This window comes from Somniosus microcephalus, chromosome 7, assembly GCF_052327205.1.
Source record: "Somniosus microcephalus isolate GS21.2 chromosome 7, FLI_Smic_1.0, whole genome shotgun sequence".
Taxonomy (NCBI): Eukaryota; Metazoa; Chordata; class Chondrichthyes; order Squaliformes; family Somniosidae; genus Somniosus; species Somniosus microcephalus.
The window spans coordinates 216,141,773-216,168,614 of NC_140993.1; the positions used below are offsets into that span (position 1 = coordinate 216,141,773).

General features: G+C 43.1%; 1 protein-coding gene across 1 annotated transcript in view; it reads right to left on the minus strand.

Moving 5' to 3' along the window:
* The window catches only part of LOC147115112 (regulating synaptic membrane exocytosis protein 2-like), a 347,939-nt gene that overhangs the window by 64,287 nt on the left and 256,810 nt on the right, over window positions 1-26,842 (minus strand). The window contains exons 8-12 of the mRNA XM_085993402.1: window positions 19,321-19,367; window positions 16,280-16,392; window positions 13,784-13,831; window positions 8,952-9,082; window positions 4,621-4,792 (exon numbers count right to left, since the gene is read on the minus strand). Of these exons, the coding sequence (XP_085849528.1) occupies window positions 4,621-4,792; window positions 8,952-9,082; window positions 13,784-13,831; window positions 16,280-16,392; window positions 19,321-19,367 (511 nt within the window). The remainder of the gene's footprint in view (window positions 1-4,620; window positions 4,793-8,951; window positions 9,083-13,783; window positions 13,832-16,279; window positions 16,393-19,320; window positions 19,368-26,842) is intronic.

Below are 26,842 nucleotides of genomic sequence, written 5' to 3' on the forward strand. Positions count from 1 at the left end.
TGTGGCCCACGATTTTCCATCCATTATAGCCAAGTCGAAAACAATTTCCTTTATAATTTTAAGTGCTAGCCAGTACTGGAAGCCACAATATAATTTCTGTTCTCAGTTAAAATATGATTTACTGCATTTGGATTAATGAAGAGGGGGTGGGAGGATTCAGGAAAGAGTAAATTTAAAAGCAGCAAGAGAAATGTCAAGGCTCTAGAGCAGAGCAGAGTTTTGGGTAAAAATAAGCAGAGTGGGTCAGGAAGGGACAGAGAGAGTAACAAAGGTAATAGGGCATCATTGACTAAGGTGACATCAGGAAAAAATAGAAAAAAGTCAAAGCTAAAGGCACTATATCTGAATGCGCAAAGCATTCGCAACAAAATAGATGAATTAATAGCGCAGGTAGAAATGAATAGGTTTGATCGAATAGCCGTTACGGAGACGTGGTTGCAAAGTGACCAAGGTTGGGAATTAAATATTCCAGGATACTTAACTTTTAGAAGAGATAGGCAAAATGGAAAAGGAGGAGGGGTAGCCCTGATAATTGAGGATGGGATAACGACAGTAGAGAGAAAGGATCTTAGCTCTAAAAATCAAGAAGTAGAATCAGTTTGGGTGGAGCTAAGAAACAGCAAGGGGCAGAAAACATTGGTGGGAGTTGTTTATAGGCCCCCAAACAATAGTTGTAATGTAGGGTAGAGTGTAAATCAGGAAATTAAAGGTGCATGAAACAAGGGTAATATAGTAAAATCATGGGGGACTTTAATCTACATATAGACTGTGCAAACCAAATTTGCAGTACAGGAGACTTTGGTTTATCCGGAGGTTGTATGTCCGGAAACCTCGATCTACCGGCAGAAATCAGGAGCCGTTTTGTTAGGTTTTTTTTCCAACAGTCAGGCTCTGGAAAGTCTCTCTGAAGTTGTTGCTAAGCTAGAGATGCTTCCAAGGTACGGGCCAACTGTTTGAAGCTGTTGCTAAGCAACAGTGTTTGTTGTCAGATACGGAGATGAAAACCTCCGTATGCTTCAACATTAACGCTGGTATGTCCGGCAGTTTTGATAGATCGGCAACAGCTCAGTCCCGTCGGTGCCGGATATAACAAAGTTTCCTGTAATAGTGTGGAGGACGAATTCATGGAATGTATACAAGATAGTTTACTACATCAGTATGTTGAGGAACCAATTAGGGAACAGACTATTTTAGATCTACTTTTTTGCAATGAGAACGGGTTAATTAATAACTTTGCAGTAAAGGGGCCTTTAGGGAAGAGTGACCATATTATGACAGAATTTTATATTGAGTTTGAAAGTGATTTAGTTAAATCCGAAACTAGGGTCTTAAATCTAAACAAAGCAAACTACGTAGATATGAGGGGTGACTTGGCTAAGGTAGATTGAGAAACTACATTAAAAGGTATGATGGTAGACAAGCAATGGCTAGCATTTAAAGAAATAATACATCATTTACAACAAATATACATTCCTTTAAGGCACAAAAAGCCCACAGGAAAAGTGGTCCAACCGTGGCTAACAAGGGAAGTTAAAGATAGTATTAAATCAAAGAAAGAGGCTTATAATGTTGCCAAAAATAGTAAGCCTGAGGATTGGGAGAATTTTAGAATTCAGCAAAGGAGGACCAAGAAATTGATAAAGAAAGGGAAAGTAGAATATGAGAGTAAACTAGCAAGAGACATAAAAACAGACTGTAAAAGCTTCTATAAGTATGTAAAAAGGAAAAGATTAGCTGAGACAGGAGAAATTATAATGGGGAATAAAAAAACAGCAGAAAAATTAAACAAATACTTTGTGTCTGTCTTCATGGAAGGAAACGCAAAACACCTCCCGGAAATAATGGAGAACTAAGGGTCTAGCGAGAATGAGGAACTGAAAGAAATTAATATTAGCAAAAAAATGGTACTGGAGAAATTAATGGGACTGAAAGCCGATAAATCCTCTGGGCATGATGGCCTACATCCTAGAGTTTTGAAAGAGGTGGCTATAGAACTAGTGGATGCATTGGTTGTCATCTTCCAAAAGTTCATAGTCTAGAACAGTTCCCGTGGATTGGAAGGTAGCAAATGTAACCCCACTATTTAAGAACGGAGGGAGAGAGGAAACGGGGAACTACAGACCAGTTAGCCTGACATCAGTAGTAGGGAAAATCTAGAATCTATTATTAAGGACATGGTAACAGAGCCAAGAGAAACAATTCTTTGTATATAAATTGACAGTGGAACACTCAGGATAAGAAATAAAATGTTACCCCGGTGATACTCAAACTGCTCCATAAAGTTCACAGTTTAAAATCTAAGATATACATATTATTCTAAAAACAGTCATAATGATTTGTAAGTTGACTAATGTGGTTGAAACATTTAAGAAATTGAACAATACAGATAAAGATTTCACGTTAATAATGGCCCAGAATTTGCGGTCAGTGGTGAAAGAATGGCGCTTGCCGTTCACCTCGCTAACAGCTGCCCACAAATTTTGACTGGCTTTATAGCAGAGACATCCTGTCATCCGGCATCTGTTCCAGCGTGACGCCCTCTGCAGGGGATCTGTGGCATGTGTGAGCAGACAAAAGTCGCAGCGAGGCTCTTCAACTAATCAGATTGAAGAATCCTCACTGAGACACACAGGGGGCGATTTTCTGTGGCCCGAGGAGGCGGGTAAGGCAGGAAAATCGGAAAAAATGAGTGCGGGTTCAGAACCCACCTCCAACAAGGGATTTTGCCAATGCCGGTTTTGCAGGGCAGGAAATGGTCCCGCCTCCAGCTGGCCAGAGAGCTTGTTAAGAGGCTTAATTGCTCATTAAGGGCCTCTCTAAGCCTATTTTGAGAGGCCCTCGTTATTTTTCAACCATTTCGGCATGTTACACGACCCTCCTAAACCACGCCAGCTAAACCTGGTGGGTTGACAAGTGGGTGGCCTCCTCACAGCTGCAGCTCAAACGTTAAATCGGAGATTTCATCAGCGATTATTTGCAGGTGACAGAACTTTGCTTTAAAAGGTCTTTGAGCACTTTTAGCAGGCCTTCCGAAGTCGGAAGTACTACAGCTTGAATCTATCAATTGTGAGACCTCCTTGGAAGACCCTTTCCCCGCTTGCAATGAGCGCTTCCTCAATGGAGGCGTCTGAAGCAGCATGGGAACCATTCATTTTCTTTCACCATGGACCTCAGATGAGGATGAGGAGGAGGATGAGGAGGCTGAGGATCTGGAGGAGGAGGAGGTCAGAGCGCCGGTGTATCGACCAGCAGCAGTGGTAGCACACGTTCACATGGCTGCCCGTGATGCAAGGGATGAACTTATCCTGGTCAGATTTACATAGGTTGCCCAAGTTGGCACATGTCCTTGGCTCCATCTTAAGACATCATTGACAACAGACATGACTCTCTGACCTCCTTTCACTCTGGCCACCAACCTGACAACCCAAGTGTCACAGAGCCCGCAATGTGGAGCTGCCTAAGGCGAAAGAACAGATGCCATAACGTCAACATTTTGGCATCAAATCATTTTAATGCTTTCCAACAGGGATGGCATGTCATCAATACACAGAAACATTCACCCAATCTGCACACAGATCTGGAGGTTATATCCCTTGCCAGCTGGACCCACAGCGCCTTGGTTTCTTTGGGAGGCCTCTTCCTCCCAGGTGAGTGGAACAGTACCTCCTGCTAACTGTCACCCCCTCAACCAACATTTGCAGCACCTCATCCGAAAACCTCGGGAGGGCCCTTGCCTTGGAATTGGACATAGTGGTTTCTCAGAATATGTTGCAGGTGGTGCAGCATTGGTAGAAATCCAGTGGAATGATCCAAGGCAGCAAGCAGCCCTAAAATCAGGCTGGAAAAATGATATTAGTAGAGACGAGTTTCAGTCCCAAAACACTAATTGACCAAGGGCAACCCACACCTCTGAAATCAAGTGGCCAATCAGGGGAAAATCGCAATTGTTTGAAAACTATCAGTGGAGGCGGGTTTCAAACCCACCCAAACCGAAACCCGCCTCCAGTGGGAAAATCGCCCCCAGAGAGTCTAAACAGGAAGTATAAAGCAGGAAATATAAACTAGATTTAAATGATGTACAGAAAGCAAAGTAAAGATTGGGAAATACAGCTTGGATTAGGCAGAGAGATAAAAGAGACAGACAGAAAAAGTAAAAAAAAGCATGTTTTTAAATCTCCAACGCTAACTTTCTTCTTAGAGAATGAGACTTCACACTTGTAAAATTAATTTTTCAGGGCCAGAGAGGTTGTTCAGCAGTAATTATCACTTATCACACCATTAAAAACTCACTTACTCCTGAATATACCAGCCTTAACTTTGTCAGCTGTTTTTAGTGCGGAACTGGTGGGCAAGTACAGCAAGTTCACACCGTTGCAGTCATTTCAATGCCAAGTCTATCGGCGAGGACTGTTATAGCCCATCCTGTGGAGGAGCAGGGTATCTCCGACAGCAACTTCTGGATTTCCACGTTTAATTGCGTATGTGCAGTTGCCAGAAGTTGTTGTCCTATTTACCCCATTATAACAGTGAGTGCTGTTAGCCTCGCCGTTGTTATTACTGCAAAATCCAGGCCAATGTAAATTTTCTCTTAACAGAATCTTTTCTTTTAAATCTTGTTACCTCTCCTAAAAATTCACTCTCTTCCTCTCGAACCCGAGCTTGGTCCCACAGGGTGATTTCTAACATCCGTTCCCGAAATTCTCTCCGATGAACTGGAGAATAAATGAACGTCTGGTTCCACTTGGGCTCAAGTGTTTTCTTCACTGTTTTTGTTCTTCGTTTGCTTTTGTCACTGACAAACAATCACAGGACAGAAGTTAGAACTGTAAGCAGAGCTTCTAAACATAGATTAAAGGAGTACTTATTCATTTATTTTTGAGGACGTGGATGTGTCTGTGAGGGCAGAAGACACGTCTTGGTACTAGGTACATTCCAATGGGATCCTTCACAGGCTATCAGGAGGCATGCAAGATGAGCTCAGTGGACGCTTCAGCTCAGAATTTCACTTAGTCCTTGAGGAAAAGGCCCTGAGGCATTGTGTGCAGTAAAGACCAAGTGTAGTCTTCAGGTGAAGCTGGGTTAGAGGGCAGAGGGTAATTGGACCAGGGCGCGCAGATGTAATTCAGTACCTATTTTAAAGTCATACATTATACCCTATTTTTATATTTTCATTACACACTACTACGTCAACATTTATAATGGAAACTACCTAAGCAAACTTGTCATGCCTCCACTAGGGATAGGGTGTATTATTAATGTGGACATAGGAATTTATAATAATAAAAGTTGACAGCAAGTGTGCCCAGACATAGGATATATAATAGGTGGATGTTATACTTTATGCTTTCGCACCACAGTATCTTTGGATACTTCTAAAAATCCAGGCATTCTTGCTGACGTCTATGATGTGCCTGTCTGCTCCTCACCCTATAATATCTCACCCAACCATCCATTCTTCATCTTTGAGTTTAGAAAATGAATGTCGGTAGATTATTCAACTGTGGGAACACCACAAATAACCGTTATCCTGTCCTCACCTAGCATTTAGGAGCTTGCATGCCTTCTTTCACACAGTGATCAACCAAAGACCTAGGCCAATCTTCCCTTCACTAACCCAGGGGCACTGAGGCTAAATTATAGCACTCTGTCCGCTACTCAGGCTGCAGTCAGTTAATTCAGCACAGACCAGCGGTCAAACCTGGGATGTTTCTGGTCCATATGGCTCAGCTGCTTGCTGCCTTTACCTGTGCAGCCATCAAGAGAGTCTCATTATGATGCTTTATGAATTTCTAATGTCAATTTAATAAACAATGAATGTTTTGTGTTGTTAACGGCAGAATCACAATATTAGAGGTTCTACAGCCAACAATATGAAATTGAGGCTTGTTGCTTCTTTATCTATGAGAACGGTTATGAGAGCTGCAATGATTTTAGTAGTTGTGTGTTAATAATAATTATTTAATATAAGAGGGTATCACCAACTGCTTAAACAGATAAGTGTCTCTTATCACACTCTGAGGCTAATATTTGTGTACTGGTGTAAGTCAGATCTAAAAGAGATGAAATTGTCTACGCCAGTAGCGCAAAACAGGCTCATGGTGAATCGGCAGCCCGTCTTATACCATACTGATTGACTTTAATAGAAAAGAAAATCAGGCGCAGTATAAAACAGGCTACTGATTCACTGTTTCACATGACTGCCAAAGACCAATTTCATCCCCAAATGGTTTAGAACTGGTATAAATCCTGTCAGCATGGTAATATGTCAATATCACTTGAATTTCATGGGTCAACCTACTTGCATAATTATCCACAGCTCAAGGTACAGATTTTGATGGGTGCAGGATGCACTCTAGTGGTGGGAGTGACAGAATAGTGAGACAAAAATTCTGGCCTTGGAAAGGTTAAAAAGGCATTTAAATCCATTGGCAGCCTTTGCCAAGGCTGAAGAGGAAGAGGGCTAAGAAATGACAAGCAGGCAAAAATGAAGTGAAAGGAAACTCAATGTGCAGGAAGGAGTGTGAGACAGATGATAGTGCAGCCCAGCATCCAGCCTACTGTTTGGTAGCTTCTGAAGTTCAGATAGTGCTGCATGATGAGGAGGGATGCCCCCTCTACCACTCTGTGGTATCCTCTCCATCTGTGAACACTGCTTGGAAAGAGACAGAGGTAGGCCTGAATGCACAGCCAACCAATAATTGACTGGGTGTGTCAGCCCTAAGCTACATGATAGATGCAGATATCGTAGCAACTGATAGAACAACTCTGCTTCTGGGTCTCTGCTGACCTGGACCCTCAGAAGACAGTTTTTCACTGCCAATTAGATGCAACACTGCATGCAAGTATAGTTGGTGGCATCTTGATAAGTGTGGCCAATTAGGCTTTCCTGGCCGCTGAGCTTCCTGGCATGACCTCTTTCACGCAGTACCCTGTGAAGCATGACATATCACTGTTATTGGATGCTTCTGAAGAAATCTCCAACACTATTTTTCATCACGCCTTCACATATCATAATGGTGACATTGGGTTGAGTGTCCCAGCTTCCTTTGAGAATAGAAGCCTCCGTCTGCACTAGTGAGGTCTGGTCACCTCTGTCTGAGGATATGTGTGTGCAGGTTCTGGGATTTGTCTTTAAGCACCTCACGTGCAGTCCAACCTTTTTTTTATTCGTTCATAGGATGTGGGCGTCACTGGCAAGGCCAGTATTTATTGCCCATCCCTAGTTGCCCTCGAGAAGGTGGTGGTGAGCCGCCTTCTTGAACCGCTGCAGTCCATGTGGTGAAGGTACTCCCACTCCTACCTGCGGAGCGACTCACCTTACTGGCACATCAAAAAGCTGGATTCTGATTGGGAAACCAATTGATGCCATTAAAGTTGGTTGGGCAAATAGCTTAGGAGAATCTAAGCAGCCGCAGAAAAACCAAAAAAACTGTACAGAAATGGCCTTAAAATTGTTGAATGAATGTTCTTACGAGAAGCTTTAAACATACTGCTGTATATAGTTCAGCACCTATCAACCTTGGATGCCCATTATATATATGCGGGATTTGCAGCTGCCACTGACCTGGCATATTGGCCGTAAAGTGATGCAGAGGACATAACTACATCACTTCTGCATCATTATAAAACTATTATGAAGGTACATATTTCAGGGAGAAGATTCCTGCGTCCGTCTTCGGAATAGCGTAAATACATGTCGCGGAAGGAAAATCCTGCAGGGCCCACTGATCTGTGTGCCTGATTCCCAATGTGCACTCCAGGATCTGGACTAGTAGTGCAAATTCATAAAATCTACCCTCACAAATGGTGTACCTTAGGTTGACAATTGAAACAAATCCAAAATGCTAGTTTTAGTGACACCCTGTCTATGTTTTTTGAAAAATACATTTCTTCTTAAACTGTAGAAACGGGTTTGATTCTACTCAGCATCAGCTTGGCCTATCTCACTGAAACTAAATAAGATTTACAGTCATCAAGCAGCTGAGCCTGTGGAATACTAGGGGCTTTCCCAAGACATTTAAATAAAATGATGATTATTCTGATGAGTCCTGAGCTCATTTGTAAACTTTATTACCTATCAGCTTCCACAGTTTGGATGGAACCTTCTCAGTCCCCACAATTCAATGAGAGAAAATTACATCCTCATGATTTTGTGCATTACTCTAAAGCACATTTGTAAGAATGTGTTTTCACATATCTACTGTAAGATTCAATTACCTTTGACATTTGCAATTAGTAACTTAGAATGGCACAGGGTCTGTCTTTCCTTTGGAAAGTGCCTTGCGCAACTAGTACCGCATAGTGTTTAATCACTTTCCAATCATGTAAAGTTAGCATTATTGGTCATTTATCATACAAATTTGTTTCACAGATGGCACTTCAAAGCCAGAGTAAACAAATCTAGATGTAAATTCCAGGAGATGTTTCTGCCATTTACATTCTACAAGCTAGTACAGAGTCTGTCTCACTGTAAGTGAAGTATAAATTGTCAACATTTAATAACAATTAATGTTAAATTCGGAGCAATGAAACCATTGACCTAATGGGCAGTGTAGTCATGTAAATATTCTGGAGGAGCAGGTTTACATCTGCACTTCTCCACGTGTTCATCTCAGGTGAATTATCAAAGAGCAGCAACTATAATTAAGGAAGAGCTTAAATCATCCGAGATCATTCCCATAACTGCCTAAGGTCCAATAAGAGAGTGGCACTGGGAGAGGACTGGAAGCAGGCCAGCAGCCTGCCCAGTCACAATAGGAATTCAGAATAGCACAAATTAAGATAGACAAGAACGAAGTATGAGATTAATCAGATAAATCAGGTAAAATTTACAAAAAGAAAAAAAATCAGGAGGCAAATATTTTCATGTGAAATACGTGTATTCAAATTTAAAATCAACAAAACATTTCATGTAAACAATTTCATGTGAAAAGGCAATTAAAGAGCCCTACCTTCGGTCAGGAAGAAAGTAAATTTTGACATAGGGGTTCCTTGGCCTCCCCTCTTCCCTGAAAGGAAGATCTTTTGCTCCAAGTATTGTAACAATAAGCTGGTGGCCAACTTTGTCGTACCAGAGTTTTATCTGTTGGAAGATCATGTCATCATATAATCACTGCTCTTGTTAATACCTGTCTGAGAGTATTGCTTTTAGGACATACCTTTAAAGCCTATACTTTCTAAAATCCTTCACAATCTGAAACCGTTATGCTGTATTTCAGTTCACCTGCACAAGTTACATTAAATCTGGGAGTGGAAACACTGACGTATATGGCAACTGTAAAATAGGTGTCATTATCATGTTTTATCATGTAAACGGTCCTATCAGAGGGTTTAATGAATGTAGGGTGTGCTTCAAGTAATATCCTACGAAAGACAATATTTTTGTAGATGATAGTTCAAATCTATTAATTAAGTGTCTGGCAAAACTACACTGAAACCTCAGATTGTGCAAAATGGATCTCTTTTTCCAGTAGTAACATGTAGAGAATACATGTCTCACTGCATTTTGGTAAGAGACCAGGTCTAAAAGGATAACAATGAAAATGATCAGTATATCACACTTATTATTGCACAGCTCCTTTAATCATTAAGGAACATTAACAAAGGCAAAAATAACACACAAAAAAAACATAAATTAGACAATGACGTTTACACCTTTTCATTGTCTCAAGAACTAAAACAAGCTAGAGACCAATCTGTAGTTTACCGCATCTTTAATACCTTAGATGGACTCAACAAATTGTGTAATTCAAATTGAAAATCAACAAAACTTTTCCAAAACTACAGACACCATTTCTCCCTCTCTCTTTCTGGCTCTCACTTTCTCTCTTTTCTCCCACTGTTATTTCTATTGTCTAAGTACTCTGTCTCTTGTGTCTCACACACACAGCTAGTGTCTGTATTCCTTGTTCTCTCTCTCTTGCTGTTACTATCTGTATTCCAGTTCTTATTCACTTTCTTTATTTCACCTGCATTTCTTTAGCCTTTTTCTCACTCTTGTCCTCTTATTTTTTTTCTCTATCCAGATGGGTCTCACTCACCCTCTCTTTTCTAAGTATATACTGTTTCTTTTTTACTCACTCACTTTCTCTAACTGTCCCGTTCTTATACTCTCTGCCAGCTTTTTTCACTCGCTCACTCATTCACTCACTCTTTCCATTCCAGTTGTCTCACTCATTGGGGTTGATTTCAACTTGTATCTCCTGGTGTTAACAGGGCAGTAACAGCCTCAAAATGGGATTGGTAGCCTTACCGCCCTATTAATCCCCAACAATGCAGCCAACACCATTTTCAAAGGGGTCTACCAAAGCGTCCCCTGTGCTCGCTGATCTACAATGACTCCCGGTTAAGCAGCGCCTCGATTTCAAAATTCTTATCCTTGTTTTCGACTCCCTCCATTGCCTTGCTCCTTCCTATCTCTGTAATCTCGTTCAGGCCCACAACCCCCCAAGATAGCTGCGCTCCTCTAATTCTGCCCTCTTGAGCATCCCTGATTATAATCGCTCAACCATTGGTGGCCATACCTTCTGTTGCCTAGGCCCTAAGCTCTGGAATTCCCTGCCTAAACCTCTCCACCTCGCTACCTCTCTTTCCTCCTTTAAGATGCTCATTAAAACCTACCTCTTTGACCAAGCTGCCCTTATGTGGCTCGGTGTCAAATTTTTTGTCTGAAAATACTCCTGTGCAGCGCCTTGGGACGTTTTACTACGTTAAAGGTGCTATATAAATACAAGTTGTTGTTGTTATTTGCTGCCAAGTTCAGGCAATAGGTGCTATCACCCCGACTGCCATTCCCCCTTCCGCGATCGTGACTCTCTTCCCACTGCACTTAGCTTTTTGCCAGCGGGGTGACCCAATATTGGTAGCATTCAATCCGGCGAACTACATCAAGATGGCTGGTTGGTGCCCCACAGCTTGCAGACCCAATGTTAATGAGGCAGCAAAATCACTGCTGCTTCTTTGTTTAAAGTGCAAAACTCTAGCTGCGAGCTCCACCTATCAGTCGGCCAAAACTCAAAATCAACCCAACTCACTCCTTCCATTCCAGACAGACTCACTCTTCCAGTCCAGATTGTTTCACTCACTCCTTCCATTCCAGACTGTTTCACTCATTCACTCCTTCCAATCGAGGTTGTTTCACCCACTCACTCCTTCCATTCTGGAATGTCTCTCTCATTCACTCCTTCTATTTCAGGAAGTTTCTTTCAATCCATTACTCAGTTCTATATATTCCCTCTTGATAAATTTTAGTTTTACCATCAAAACAGACTTGTTTGAATAATGATGCAAACTACAGATATAGCTGAGAATAGAATGAACACACAATTCCTCAAACATGCAGCAAAGCAAAGAGGCATTGTCAAATTGCAAATGAAGATTTAATAAAATATATTTATATAGTCTAATGTTCTATGGAGAGGTAGAAATGGTACCTAAACTTAAGCTCTAATATGCTAGCAAACAAATTGTACCTAAGTACAAACCCTACCCCAGCTATCCCTCATCCAGAAACTATTTCACAATCAACAGTATAGAGTGATCTTGGTATTTATTCCTTTACACATTTAAGATCTATAGATAAGATTTTGTTCTTGTGCAGATGGAAGCAGATTTGCTTTGGTTTTGCAGTGATCAGCCCCACTTCTTCACAAAATGCTAATGTGCCCTTCGCTAGTGAAAATAAATTTACTGAAAGTAATTTGGGGATTTGTTAACATTTAACAAATGTTTTCCACTTTTCAATGGACAGTTTCTTTACCACAAGTAGGCAGTTGACACATTTCAAGTCAGAAAAATAATTGCAGCAAAAATGTTTTCATTATGGATTGCTGGTGCTCTGCCCCACTGAGAACAAGACACGAAAGAATGGTTGTATTTGTAACAAGCCAGAACAGATGAAGATCAGGTCGGTTCCCCAATAACACACATAGAAAAGTAATATATAGTCTGATTTTGTCAAAATACATATGTAATTGGTGATATTTCATTGCTTAACATGCTCCTCTATCTGTATAAATGTTTAAGTGCCAACACTATAACAGAATACCGATAAAAGAGCAGTGTTTTCATCACCTCAGCAGAAACCAGAACAGCATGCATCATTTTGCTGTAATGACTTATTTTCCAATACAATGCACAGTTCAGATAAACTATTCTATCATATTGAGTATGAACAAATTTGTCAAAAAAGTTTTTCTAAATAAGCATAGGCTAAAACCTGATGCTTCTCTGCGGTCACACAAGACCCGATTTTAAATCGGGGCAGGAGTTGGGTGGGTGAAGGCCGTTGCAGGTGGCAAACTGTCCTGACCTCGGCAGCATAGTTACTCAGTCTCCCATCAGAAATCGGCAGGGAGCAGCAGCTAGTCGGCAGGCAATGTTGGACAGTAGGAGGCCACCGTTGCGGACTGATGGAATCGTCCCCAGCACTCGGGGTGGCCACAGGACTTTTGGAGGGCATCACATTCAAGGGACGGGGAAGCACAGGGCACAGCAAGCCTAAATTTAAAAAAAAAGTACCTTTTTGGGCTTCTTCTGGCCCCTACTTTTCTTTCCCACTTGGTTGGCCTGGTGGGAATGCCACAATGGCTTTCCTGAGCAGGCTTCTGATTAAAATAGCAGTCGGGCCCCAATTAAGTCACTGGAGCCCAATCTGTATATTTTTAAAAAGACCCCATCAGTTTCGAGCAAGTGTCCTTCTCGTCTACTCAAAAGAGCAGGTTAAAATCGTAGTCAGTAGAATTGGTAGAGTAAGTCAGCGGGTGAGTCCCATGGGTGGTTGTAACTGTCTGTCTGCCCGATTTACACCAGGTAGGCTGGGTTAAAATCACCCCTGGAGAATTGTATGTTTAGTGTTCAATTCTATCAATAATGTACATCATTCAAACTTCAACACATACCAGATGGTGCACTGAAAAGCACATTGGTGTTCCTTGGAAAAGAGTGTGAAAATAAATAATGTAAACCACCCCATAACTCTCTTAGAAGGGAAGGCCTAAAGAGCAATAAAAATGTAAGTACCTCAAAATGGAATAGTAGAATTGTTACTGTACATTTAATAAGATAGAAAGGAGTCTGGTTGTCAACCAGCAAACAATTAGTTTGAGTCCCAGGGCTTGGACTTGCAGGCCTCAGTTGGAGAGCGATTCATCAGTTATCAGTCACTGGAGCCCAATCTGTATGGATGGAGCACCACATGAAAGGAATGCACTCCATCTCAGGAGATGGAAGAAGAAAAAGCCCACCAATATCCATTTAAAAGCATGCATCCTACTGACCGATTGGGGAGCAGAAATGATCATAGCTGTGAAAGGTTTTGTGGCTCAGACTGTGTGATTATAAACAGAGAAAGAAAAAAAGAACTGCTCCTGACTTTTCAAGGTCAGTTAATTACAAGGTCCTAAAGAAGAAGGGAGACCACCACAAACTTTGCCACAATATTTCTTGTGATCTTTCTTATTGACTAGCACAACTATGTATAAGATCTGTTTGTATAGGTATCATTTGTTTGCCAATGGTCAATTGGAGGATCTAATGCAAATTGGAAAATGCAGCTCACTGTTCTTTGAAACAGTGTAATGGCAATGTGAATGAATCTTGTTCCTGAAAACATGCAGAGCTTTACTTAAGACTGGTGGGATGTTCTGGAGTATAAAGTATGCATATATGCTAGAAAAAATACATAAAGGGAAAGGAGGAGCAGAGAGAAAATAAAATTGTTGCCATCGATTTACTTCTCTGCATTTTCCAAATGATAATATTTTCAGATATACAGTGCCTTTACCTGAACCCTAGGAACAAAAGGCGCTGTTCTTCTACTAAGGCTTTGGCTCTGGTAAGCAAAATTAGACAACAAAGAAAATAAATAAAACCAAACTGAAAAGGTACAACCACACTCAAACACTTAAAGAAAGCTCTAAAATGAAAACAGGACACAATTACAGCAGCAAACGCTTTACCATGTCTCCCACGGTGCACTTCTTTGTTAAACAGTACATAAAGGTGACATTGCAGTTATACAAATACAAACCATTTTGAAATCTTGTATTTGCAACACGTTTCATCGAGGGGGTGTCAATAAACAAACTCCCTTAAGGAATCCATCTTGATTTTTATAGTGCCTATTCAATACTTGAGGTCTAGATTTCAATGCCAATCCTAGGTTTTTGAAATTACATTGTTAAAGTCCAAAAAGAGATCACAAATTGTCTGATGTTAAACTGTCAAAATGGTGTGTTATATAGTGTAAGTGTTGAATTTTTTTCCCCACCAGTACTTTTTAGGGTATGGTTTAACATTTTCAGACTGAATTTCAGCCTAGGGCACACTTCTATTTTTATTCTCTTTCTATTGATTATTTTCCCTCTGACACAAGCCAAAAACACACAATAAATCAGCAGCAAAAGTCCTGTAAATTAGACATGAGAGGTTACAGTAACGATTCAGAGAATGCTCAGAAGTTGTAACATTAAACATACTAAGAGGAAACAGAAGCAATAACAAGGACATTTGTGTGAAAGAAGGCACATTCAAAGAGGTGGGAGCAGGAACACCACTCTGGATCTTATGGCACAGGGTATTAGCAAATAAATCAGGCAGGGTAAGCAACAAATAACTGGGAATTCAGAAATCCCTAAATGCACATTGAGCCATATAGGAACACTGTGCCAGTTTAATCAGTTGTTACATATTCAGCATTTTTCCCCATAATTTACTGCGCTGGTCCCAGTCAAAAAATATCTGATTCAGCTGCATGTACGAGCAAACTCAAATGTCCTATTTGAAACTTTTACATGAAAGTGGGTCACTGGTAGCATTTCCTGGAGAATTTTCCTCTCTCCATCTCCGATCTTCACAAACACATGTGCACAATGCTTCAAGACTCGCAGAGTCTGTCCACTCAATTAAAAAGCCAGCTTTAGCAATGTGGCTCAGGGTGTAGTGTACTGGCACATTTGTGTGTGATCCCACTAACTAATCAGAGGAAGAGAATTGGTTCCACAAAACCGAAGAAAACAGTAGTCAAGTCTCTCCAGGCTACTCGCACTTACGTTACTTTTGATTACAGCTTAGTAGTTGCCTGCCCTCAATCACAATCAAATATGCATCAAGAAGAAAGGCACTTAAAAAATAAGCAGGATAGCTTACAAAAATTGGAGCAGGGAAATTAATTAATAAAAATATCTTAGTGTAGATAAAGGATATCTTAATTAGTAATAGGCCCTGGAAATCTGCAGGATTTCTGCTCGTCTCCCACTGTAACTCTTGCAGAAGATGGGCAGAGCCCACCAGAAAACAGCAGGGTCCCAGTCTATGCTGGTTCAACGATTTTTCAGCTTGCTTTGTAAAGGGGTGGATTTTCCACCCGCCCATACAAGGCCGATATCATCGGTGGTGGAGCGGAGGGCAGGGATGTCCTACGTCATCGTTCCCACTTCCTGGTTCAGTTGAGTGCTGGTGTGGTGCCAATACACCCAGTGAGATCTGGCACACTAGCTATCAGTTGGGCATAAGTGGGCCCAACTGGTTTGGGGATCCAAGCTAGGCAAGCAACCTGGACCCACGAAGATTGGTAAATGATTTTTAACATACCTTGATCAGTCTCCTTGTACTGGGGGCCTTTGGGGACATGGTTGTGATCTGGAGGGACCCCAGGCACCCCCACAAAGGCAGGTTACCAACAGATTTTTCAGCTGTTTTGGTCAGGTGGGCACCAAGGATGCACCCACAGTGGCGCTTGCAACCCACTGTCCCATGCAAGTTATGTACCCTCCCTGCTGACCCCAGTAGGGTCAACGCTGGAGGACACTGGTGGGTGCAATTGCAGCATAATTGCTGGCACCACTAAGCATGGATTTTGGGGCCATAGAATTTTGATAAGTGAAAATTTTCAGAAGGAAGCCCTAACTGCATGTGAAGTCTGGTTCTTTGGTGCTAGTTACCATGCACCAGGATGCTAATGGTCACTGATGGTACCAAAAGAACTCAAAGGGTTTTATATATATATTTCCAAACTCAAATCAGAAACATTTTTGTAAAAAGGAAATAATCCACGATTACTTGAAGTACACTCAGTTTCTGACCCTGAAATTTCACCTTGCTTTGAAATTTCACCAATACCACTTAACAAGAAGACAGGATTTCCCAAAATACAAATACTGTATATGATATTCTGTGTGCAGTGGTTAATAGCTATGACCTCCGTATTTGTGTCACTAATTTGAGATAAGAAACATATAAGAAAACACAAGTATATGATATATAATTGGTGATTACATACTGAAAGTTGTCCAGGCAGGAATTGTGGAGCATCTCGCAACATGCCAGGGCTCATGGGAGAAGTGACAGAAATAGAGGGGCGCTCCATCTTCTGAGACTCAAACGAGCTAGAACCTGTATATATAAGTTGTTTTTGTTAACTGCACAAATGTATTTTTCCACGTTTAATTTTAATAAATTATTAAACACTTTAACAATTGTAATAAATGTAAAATAAAATCTTAAACAAAAGCATAGAAATTAAAGAAATCTATCAATACTAAAATGACAATGCAAACTTAATTTTTCACCTGGACAAAACCAAGGAAAGAACTTACTGACAGAGAGAAGATTATGCTGATGCATTTCGACGTGATTTACTTCACTGCATTCTGTCTTTGTAAACAAGCAATAAATGGCCTGACAAATAATTTATTTTTTAAAACAGAAGTATTTTTAAAACAAAAGATAGTCTATATAAAGGAGGAAAGGCTACAAAGGTGCAATTCATGTATTCACAACATTAGAATTCTTCTGTAAGTGTGCTCCAAGGTTCATATAAATCAATTGCATTGCTAGTGTGGCAAGGGAAACTTTGCACTGGAAATCTGCATTAATTATTTTTTTGTAGTATGTACTGTGCGGTTGGGAGCTGTTCAATCTCTTTCATTTATGTGTAGTCATGAGTATCTGAGAAAGGAATAGCAGAGAAGAGTTAACTTAAAGGAAGGGTTGTACATTTGAAATAAGGAGGAATGTTCTGGAATAAAATCCAGAATTCAGACATTTTATTGAGCAGGGGCTTTTTGATAACAGTGAGTACTGCTGCAGATATGTTTGGTGAAGAAGGAATGATGCTCACTAAATTTAATGGCCCGGAAGTTGCGGTCGGCATGACGGTGATCTGGCAACATTCACCACCGCCTTTGAAACTGACCGCAACTTCGGGATTTTGTGCATGCGCAGGCGGAATTCTCGAAGTTGGGGTCTGTCATTCTCTGCTCCGACACTGGCTGTGCTGTGCCCCCACCCTCCCCCTGCCAACCTACAGAGCCGGCAATCAGTGAAATCTTGGGAATCATTGAAACTGAGGAAAGCTTTGGCTCTCCTCCAGTAAGTACGCTGTTAAAATTCCCCACTAAAAGTTAGAGCCAAAGGGATTAGGTGTAACTGGGGTTTTAACAGTGTATTGACTGCTAAACAAAGGTTAAGGGCCTGGAAAACTAATTTAAATTTTGTACAGTGTGAAATTTGTCCATTTTAATCAAAATAAAAATTTCTAAGAAACTTTTCAAAATTTTTTTTTTTAAGTTTGTTCATCTTTATTTTAGGTTTGCCTTTTCCCCATGTGAGAGTCCCAATCTTTCTTTTGCTCTCTCTAACTATTTTAAAAAGTTAGAATTTTAAGAGCTTACTCACTTTCTTGTTCGCTGTATGAGAATGCTGCCTTTTGATTGGCTGCTTAGACAGCTTGTTGACGTCACAGCAGCTCGCACAAGGGGGTCCCCCACTACAGTCCGCTGAATTGAATTGAAGTGAAGGTCAGAAAACACGAAGTTCTCCACACAGGGATTGCGAGATCCTCGTGCGGAGTGTACTTCGGGGCCAGCAGCAAACGCCTTCGCTTCGTTGCTAACTGCAAATTCCAGGCCAATATTTTCAGAACGTTTGGGTTTTTGATCCTCACTATAAAAAACAGCCTCCAGTGTGATGGACTAGTCTGCTTCTTCAATATCTGTAGATAAATCTTCTGTATTCAATATCACTCCTTGTTAACTATTAAATGTATTATAATTTGCATGAATTTTGTTCAGAGCATATTATTTTAAACTTGCAGGATGCATAGAAGGGATTATAAGGCAGCATTTTTTTTTTAATAACTATGACTTTTGAGGGGTTAATGTCGCCCCCCCCCCCCACCCCGCCAGCACAGTGTTAACACTCAAATGGTGAGGAAGGAGCACTGGATTTTGGGCCTCAGATCTCATCATAATATAGATAGCGCTATGGTAGGAGGCCACACATGTAAGTGCTCCAGGTTTGGGCCACTACTAACGGAGCAGACCACAGGTAAGTGTTCGGGTCAGATCGTTGGGGTTGGGGGAGATCAGGTGGCCCTTGGAGGCTGTGATCGGGGGTCGAGGAGGGTGATCACGGGCCTCGGAGGTGCTGTTGGGGCCTCAGGAGTACTGTTGGGAGATCAGGTGCCTGGAGGTTGGGAGGCTGATCAGAGGTCGGGTGGGAAATCGGAGGTCGGGGCCTGGGTGTCAGAGATCGGGGATCTCAGGACCGGGAGCGTCGGTGATTAGGGCAAGTACTTACCTTTTTATGACTTGCGTGATGTTTAGAGTTGGTTTTTCCGGAGGCAGCCAGCACTGGCCATCTCAGGGCAAACCAAAGTCACAGCAGGGACCTGAAGTAGGGGTTAGGCCCCATACTTGCATATGCAAAGGGCCTAACGCCTGTTTCAGGGGTGCGTAAAGGATGCCTTTTGTTTGTTCTTTCCCAATATGGTGGGCACTGCAGTTCTGGTCATAACTGTGTGCACTCTTCCTGATCGCCAATTTGGTGCCTTAGGAGGCCGCGTAGCGCCTTAAAAATGGGCGGTACTCAGTCCAATTTAACCTCCATAGTTTGCTGAGAAAATACCCATTTTCTAACAGTCTGTTTATTCAGTATCTGTAGTGCCGACCTGGCCTTGATGAAACTACTTCAATGGTGAATAACATTTTAACCACACCCAGCAAACAACTGTATCTAACTGACAGAGAGAGAGAGGGAGGTGTGTCATGTACTAAAACTAAAGGTAATAAAATAATTGCAGAAGCAGTGTGGATTATCTGTTGAAACTGCCAGTTTTATCATAGAATGTAGAAATACCTTCTCCTCTAGGACACCAATGAATATTGATCTACTCTCTTTTAGCACTGAAGGATAGAATTTTACAGACATGTGTATTCATGAATAATTGTCACCTAGGAGTTTGTCTGTTTAGTGATGATTTTATTAGATTTCTAAAATAAGTAAATTTTACTGAAGCCAAGAGAAAAGAATCACACTTACTTGACTCCAACTGTCCATGTGTGCTGTCTGGTATCCGGGGAATATCCCTTCAAGTAAGAGAGAAACACAAAGCAAACATTTAACAATTATCTGAGTGCTGCTATACTTTTACAGAAAGACTCCAACAGCATATAGTAAAATCTGATGACTAGGTCACACTTCAATGTGATGGTTACCATTTCAATTAAAAAGAAATCCTATACATTGTAGTGGTGCATAAATCATCCTCCTATGTATAACTTCTTTAAAGATGTAACAAGCACACTAGATTTTTAAATCAGTTGGGAAAAAATGGTATTAAATTATTACTCCGTTTTAATAATTAATAAATGATGGTAAATTCTACGAATCTGCGCTCCCAGTGTGGCGCTTCATCCCCTGGGAATTCAGTTGTGTACCCGCTACGATTTCCATCCATTAAAATCAATGGATGGAAAATTGTGGGATTGTGCGCCAAAAAGTCCTGCTATGCGCTCCCAATGGGTGAAGTTCCATTCATGTTTGTAAAATTGCCTCATTAACAGCCTGCGCTCTTCCATCATTATAGTTTTCTCATGCTTTACTTACTTTATAACATTGCCTTTGATAGCAAAGTCAGAGGCAATTCGGTAAACAACATTAGCACACCAAAACCCTCTTTTGTAACGAGACTTCCTTGGGTGCCTCCAACAGCTAGCTGGCTGCTGCAGTCAGTACTTGTGTCAGGTCAGTCTTCAGTTTAGCTGTGGATGGAGTGACCGCTCAGCCACCGATAGAGACCAGCTTGATATCAGCAAAGGTCCTCACAAGATTAATATGACATGAATAGAATTTTGCATGAATTACAAATGTGCAATAACTTTAAATGTGGTGCTCATGAGGACTCTAAATGAGATATTAGTAGAACAGTGCTACCACTGTAACACCACCAGATCTTAACTCTCAAATGTTCCAGTTACATTTTATAAAATATTAAGGGACATTCAACATAGAATCAAATCAAACTCTTGGGTCTTTGGAGATCATGAGGTTGAAGTATATTGTGTTCTTAATTGCCACGTGAATCCTCATGTCAGCTCACTGCTCAAAATAAACTCCTATAAATGAAAGATGTTACTGAAAAGTTTGCAAGTTGCATATCACTGCCTCAGACATTATTAAAACAATCAGAAAAAAATGCCAATTTTAACAGTTTCAAGCTCTTGGAAATGCTATAAAGTAGTTTGTTAATTTGCCACCAACAGTGTGCTGTGGATGACAACACATAGGCATGCTTTAAGTATAAATAGTGTGATTGCTAATACTATATCAGACACAGCATTATTGCACAAAGTGTCACTGGCCTACTGCAAATAGTGGGAACACCATCACCACGAGGACTGCAGCAGTTCAAGGAGAAAGTCCACCACTACCTTCTCAGGGAATCTAGGGTTGGGAATTAAATGCAGGTTTGCCAGGATTGCCTACATCCCAAGAATATTTGTTTTAAAAAGGAATGGCCTACTGAAAGAAATGTTCTTAAACAGCAGTGCAAATATTGCTCATTACAGAGTTTCATGCATGATAGCTGGGAAACTGCCAATCACATTCAGCAACATGAAAGTGCCATTTTGTGACACCAAATTAATATTCATGTGATGTGTCACGAGTGCCAGTATGAAAGCGTGTCTGAATTACCACTGGGAGGGAACATGCAGATCATTATTCAATGGGCACATAATAGCAGCAGGGTGTGGCACTAAAGCTCTTAATGCATTGGATCAGTTGTCTGTGAGTCGTTCAGATTGTTTTAGAACATCTCTTTGTTCTTTATGGTTGCAAATCAGCACCTGTACATCAGATTGCTGAATAGGCAAAGAGGACTGAGGCCCCATCTTCCACAATACAGTTTTAATATTAACCCCACCCTCTCCATAACAGCACATCATACACCACCACTAATTGAGGGGACGATAATGCTGGGCATCATTTGAATCATAGAATCATACCGCATAGAAGGAGGCCATTCAGCACATCATGCCTGTGCCAGTTCTTTGAAAGAGCTGTCCAATTTAGTCCCACATCCCTGTTTTTTCCCCCATAACCATGCAAATTAGTTCTCTTCAAATACATGTTTAATTGCCTTTTGAAAGTTCCTATGGAATCTGATTCCACCACCCTTTCAGGTAGTGCGCCACAGATCATGACATCCCCCTGTGAAATAATTTCTCCTCATTTCTCCTCTATGTCTTTTGACAATTATTTTAAATCTATGACCTCTGGTTACTTGCTCTATCAAAACCCTTTATTATTTTGAATACCTCTATTAGGTCTCCCCTTAACCTTCTCTGCTCTAAGGAGAACAATCCCAGCTTCTCCAATCTCTTCATATAATTGCAATCCCTCATCCCTGGTATCATCTTGGTAAGCCTCCTCTGTACCCTCTTCAAGTCCTTGACATCCTTCCTAAAGTGTGATGCCCAAAATTGCACACAATACTTCAGCAGATGTCTAACCAGTGATTTGTAAAGGTGTAGCAAGACTTCCTTGCTTTTATATTCAATGCCCTTATTTACAAAGCCAAGTATCCCATATGCTTTCACATCAACTTGCCCTGCCACCTTCAAGGATTTGTGAATATGCGCCCCCAGGTCCCTCTGCTCTTGCAGCCCCTTCAAAATAGTACCATTTAGGTTATGCTGTCTCACCATGTTGTTTCTCCCAAAGTGCATCACTTCACACTTATTGGCACTAAATTGTATCTGCCATGGGTCTGCCTATTACACCAGTCTATTTATGTCCTCCTAAAATCTGCTACTATCCTGCTCATTACTTAATATGTTGCCAAGTTTTGTATCATCTGTAAACTTCAAAATTGTACTCCCTATACCCAAGTCCATGTCAGTTATATATAACAAGAGAAACAATGGTCCTAATGCCAACCCCTGGACCCCACTGCATACTTCTCTCCAGTCAGAAAAACATCCGTTCACCACTTCTCTCTGCCTCCTATCCCTTAACCAATTACGTACCCAAATTACCACCGTCCCTTTAATACCATGTGCTTCTATTTTCCGAATAAGTCTGTAATGTGGAACTTCAAATCCCTTTTGAAAGTCCATATATACACTTACTGCACTACCATCATCAACCCTCTCTGTTACTTCATCAAAGAACTCAATCAGTCAGACACGATTTGCCTTTAACAAATTGGTGTTGACTGTCCCTTAGTAACCCATGCTTCTCCAAGTGAGGATTAATTTTGTCCTTAACAATGGTCTCTTAGTAGTTTTCCCACCACTGACGTTAGACTGATTGGCCTATAGTTACCAGGTTTATCCCTCTCCCTTTTTTTGAACAGGCATGTAACATCTGCAATCCTCCAGTCCGCTGGCACCACTCCCACGTCCAAGGAGGATTGAAAGATTGTGGTCAGAGCTTCTGCTATCGCTACTCTAGTTTCTCTTAGCAACCTAGGATACAACCCATCTGGACTGGGTGACTTGTTATCTTTGAGTGATACCAACCTATTTAGCAGCTCCTTTCTATCTATTTTTATCCTATCCTACTCCTATATCTCTACTCCCCCCCTCCTCTACTGAAATATTAACGTCATCCTCTTTTGTGAAGACAGATGCAAAGTACTCATTCAGTACCTCAGTCATGCCCCCTGCCTCTACAAGATTTCCTTTTCTGTCCCTAATTGACACCAACATTCCTTTAACTATCCTTTAATTTTATGGGCTGGATTTAGTGAATGGAGGTGAGTTGGAGGCGGGACTGCTGCTTGTTGTGTCAATGTCCCGCCTCCATCCTCACCTGACCAATCAGAGGGATTTTCCCCTGATTGAGCTTGTTAAGCCTGCCCTGCGGACTCAGCAAGCCAATTAGGGAGGAAGTCACTGACAGATCACATCAACGTCAGACTTGCTATCTGTCAAGGCTTCTTGAAAGAAGAAATGACAGCGTTTGACAACTCTGTGAAGCTGTCAAACACTGACATTCTCTTTAGTTTGATGAGTCTTTCTGGTGAGGACTCATCAAACCTTTCAACTTTGTAAATTTCACGTCTGTAGGATCCAACAGCCATTATGTGAAATTGACAAGGAGAATGTCGACTCTCCCTATCCAGCATGGCTAAAGGCTGTAGAAAGAAAACAAGGTAAGTGCACACTTTTTTAAACTTATCACTCACCTTGCATACTTACCACTCCACACTTGCACCCATCACTCACCTCTACACCTTACTTCCAGGTGCCTCCGACCACCGCAGACCTGCTCCACGTCTCCTACAACCCGGCGGGGTTCTCCGAGGTCGGGAAGCCTTCACCTGCGAAGGTAAAATGGCACTAATCCTTTTTTCTGCCTGTTAACAGGCAGTTTAAAGGATTAAATGCCCTTCCCGCCTCCAGGAGACTGGACCCGAAGCTGCACATCCTCTCGCCTCCTGGCGAAAGGGCACGGAGGCGGGATGGGGGCGGGTTTGCCATCCGCCAACCCTATCTATATATATAAAGCGGCTCTTCTGTCTGTCTGTCTGTCCGCCTGGTCTCTATACGTTTGGAAGTTACAGAGCGTACCGACGCGCGCGTCGCCTCAAAAGAAAGCTTGCGATTCCGGACCGGTCATAGGCGTATTTACGTTTCGGCCGGACAAAAATCCCACCCGCGGTATCCCAAAAACGTTCAGCGTTCCGCTCATTAGCATCTCATTAGCGACCGTGTGACGTCGAGGTCTTCCTACAGTTGAGTGTCGAGTGACTCGACGATTGACCAATCCTACGCTTCGGTGACCTGACCGGTCGACCAATCGGTGCGTGTGTGGGCGGGCCTTATCCTTCTGAACCGAGGTGAGTGGCCGCCATCTTGATTTTCCACGATTTTTTCCCCCACACTTTCTGTGTGTTAGGGAACTAAGGTAAATATTTCAATTATGTGTTAGGCAATTAATTAACAATTTATTTGAGTTTTATATTGTGTTTAGCAACCACCCCCCCCTCCTCCTCACCCTCGCGCAGGGGGGACTCGGGACCTGAAGCTGAAAAAATTTCTCTCTCTCTCTCTTTCTTCCCTCTCTCTCTCTCCTTCTCCTTTTCCCTCTCTCTCCTTCTCCTCTTCCCTCTCTCCTCTTCCCTCTCTCTCCTTCTCCTCTTCCCTCTCTGTCTCTCTCTACTTCCCCCTCTCAGGTGTCGCGGACGGAGCGCGGGCGCGCCGCCCGAAGTTTCCCGCTCGCTAACGGCCTTGCCGGCTCCTGCGGGCCGCTCGCACTCACCGCGCATGCGCCGCCCACACTCACCGCGCATGCGCTGCCCGCCCGCCCGCAGCGGCCGTCCATCAGCCGCGCGATACGCGGGGGACCTCAGCAACGGCACCGGACCTCAGGCGCTAGGCAGGGGGAGGGGCCGGAGAGAGGGACAGAGGGGAGTAGAGGGGAGTGGGGGGAGGAGAGGGAGACAGGGAGGGGAGGAGAGGGAGACAGGGAGGGGAGGGGAGGGGAGGGAGACGGGGAGGGGAGGGGAGGGAGACGGAGGGGAGGGGAGGGAGACGGGGAGGGAGACGGGGAGGGGAGGGGAGGGAGACGGGGAGGGAGACGGGGAGGGGAGGGGAGGGAGACGGGGAGGGGAGGGGAGGGAGACGGGGAGGGGAGGGGAGGGAGACGGGGAGGGGAGGGGAGGGAGACGGGGAGGGGAGGGGAGGGAGACGGGGAGGGGAGGGGAGGGAGACGGGGAGGGAGACGGGGAGGGGAGGGAGGGAGACGGGGAGGGGAGGGAGGGAGACGGGGAGGGGAGGGGAGGGAGACGGGGAGGGAGACGGGGAGGGAGACGGGGAGGGGAGGGAGGGAGACGGGGAGGGGAGGGAGGGAGACGGGGAGGGGAGGGAGACGGGGAGGGGAGGGAGGGGAGGGAGGGAGACGGGGAGGGGAGGGAGGGAGACGGGGAGGGGAGGGAGGGAGACGGGGAGGGGAGGGAGGGAGACGGGGAGGGGAGGGAGGGAGACGGGGAGGGAGGGAGACGGGGAGGGGAGGGAGGGAGGGAGACGGGGAGGGGAGGGAGGGAGGGAGACGGGGAGGGGAGGGAGGGAGGGAGACGAGGAGGGGAGAGAGGGGAGGGAGGGAGGGAGAGAGGGGAGGGAGGGAGGGAGAGAGGGGAGGGAGGGAGAGAGGGGAGGGGAGGGAGAGAGGGGAGGGGAGGGAGAGAGGGGAGGGAGGGATAGGACAGGGAGAGGACATGACAGGGAGAGGGGGGACACACAGGGGCAGGGAGACCAAACGCCCCAAAATTGCCCTCGCGCCCCAAAATTGCCCTCGCAACGCGGGGCTCCCCAGCTAGTATGTTTATAAAAGGTTTTTGGGTTCCGTTTTATGTTACCCATTAATCTTTTCTCATACTCTCTCCTTGTCCTTCTTATATCCTTTTTCAATTTCCCCCTGCACTCTCTGTATTCTGCCTGGTTCTCTACTGTCTTGCGTACCTGACATTGTCATAAACTTCCCTTTTCTGTTTTACTTTAACCTCTATTTTCTTTGTCATCCAGGGAGCTCTAGCTTTGGATGCCTCATCTTGCCTCCTATGGGGAATATGCTTGGATTGTACACAAAGAGGGAAAAATTCGGTATCGCCCATTTTGGGGCGCTAATATCGGCCGGGCACAAAGTTTAGTGCCCGGCGCTAATTATTGCCTTCGACTGCAAAATTCGCCTCTATCACCCCCTGGAGCTGATTTGAGCGTTAAATCAGGTGCTACACACCTCTCAAGGCGTAAATGTCAGGGAACGAGGCGCTACCTCAGAACGCTACCGAAGCTCAGGCGATGCCAATTACCATGGAAGCCAGACAGACTGGCGCCGTCCAGTTCTGAAAGGAGAGGGGCCATCTTGCTGGCCAGCCACTCCCTGCTCATTGCAGCCTTGAATCTCGGCCTGGAGAGTCCTCAAAATCAATTGTGTTGGAAGCACGTAGAAACCTCAAAAGTGGTGCTGAAGGTCAAAACTCCTTAGGACAGCGTTAAAACCAAAAATTCTGCTGACAAGAAAATGCAGGAATGCCCGCCTTTAAATAGCGCTCCCCCAGCCCCTTCCCGACTTGAAAACATTCCCCTCTACCTGTCGTTCCTAGCAGGTAGGGCGTTAACGGGAGGCGCAAAGCAACCACATTTTTCCCCCAAACTATCTTCCTGTCTTGAAGGCATGCCATTGCTCATTTACTGTTTTCCTGGCCAATCTCTGTTTCCAATCCACATGTGCTAGATCCCTTCTCAAATCACTGAAATTGGCTTTCTTCCAGTTGGGTATTTTCACCTTTGAATTATCTTTGTCCCTTTCCATAACTATTTTAAAACGAATTATATTATGATCATAATAATGGAATCACTACTAAAGGAGAAAATAGAAGAACATCTAGAAACCAAAAATATAAGGGATATTCAGCATGGATTTCAAAAGGGAACATCTTGCTTGACCAAACTCACTGAATTTTTTTGAAGAGGTAACAGACAGAGTAAACAATAGTAATACAGTAGATGTAATTTATCTAGATTTTCAAAAGGCCTTCGATAAGGTACCCCAT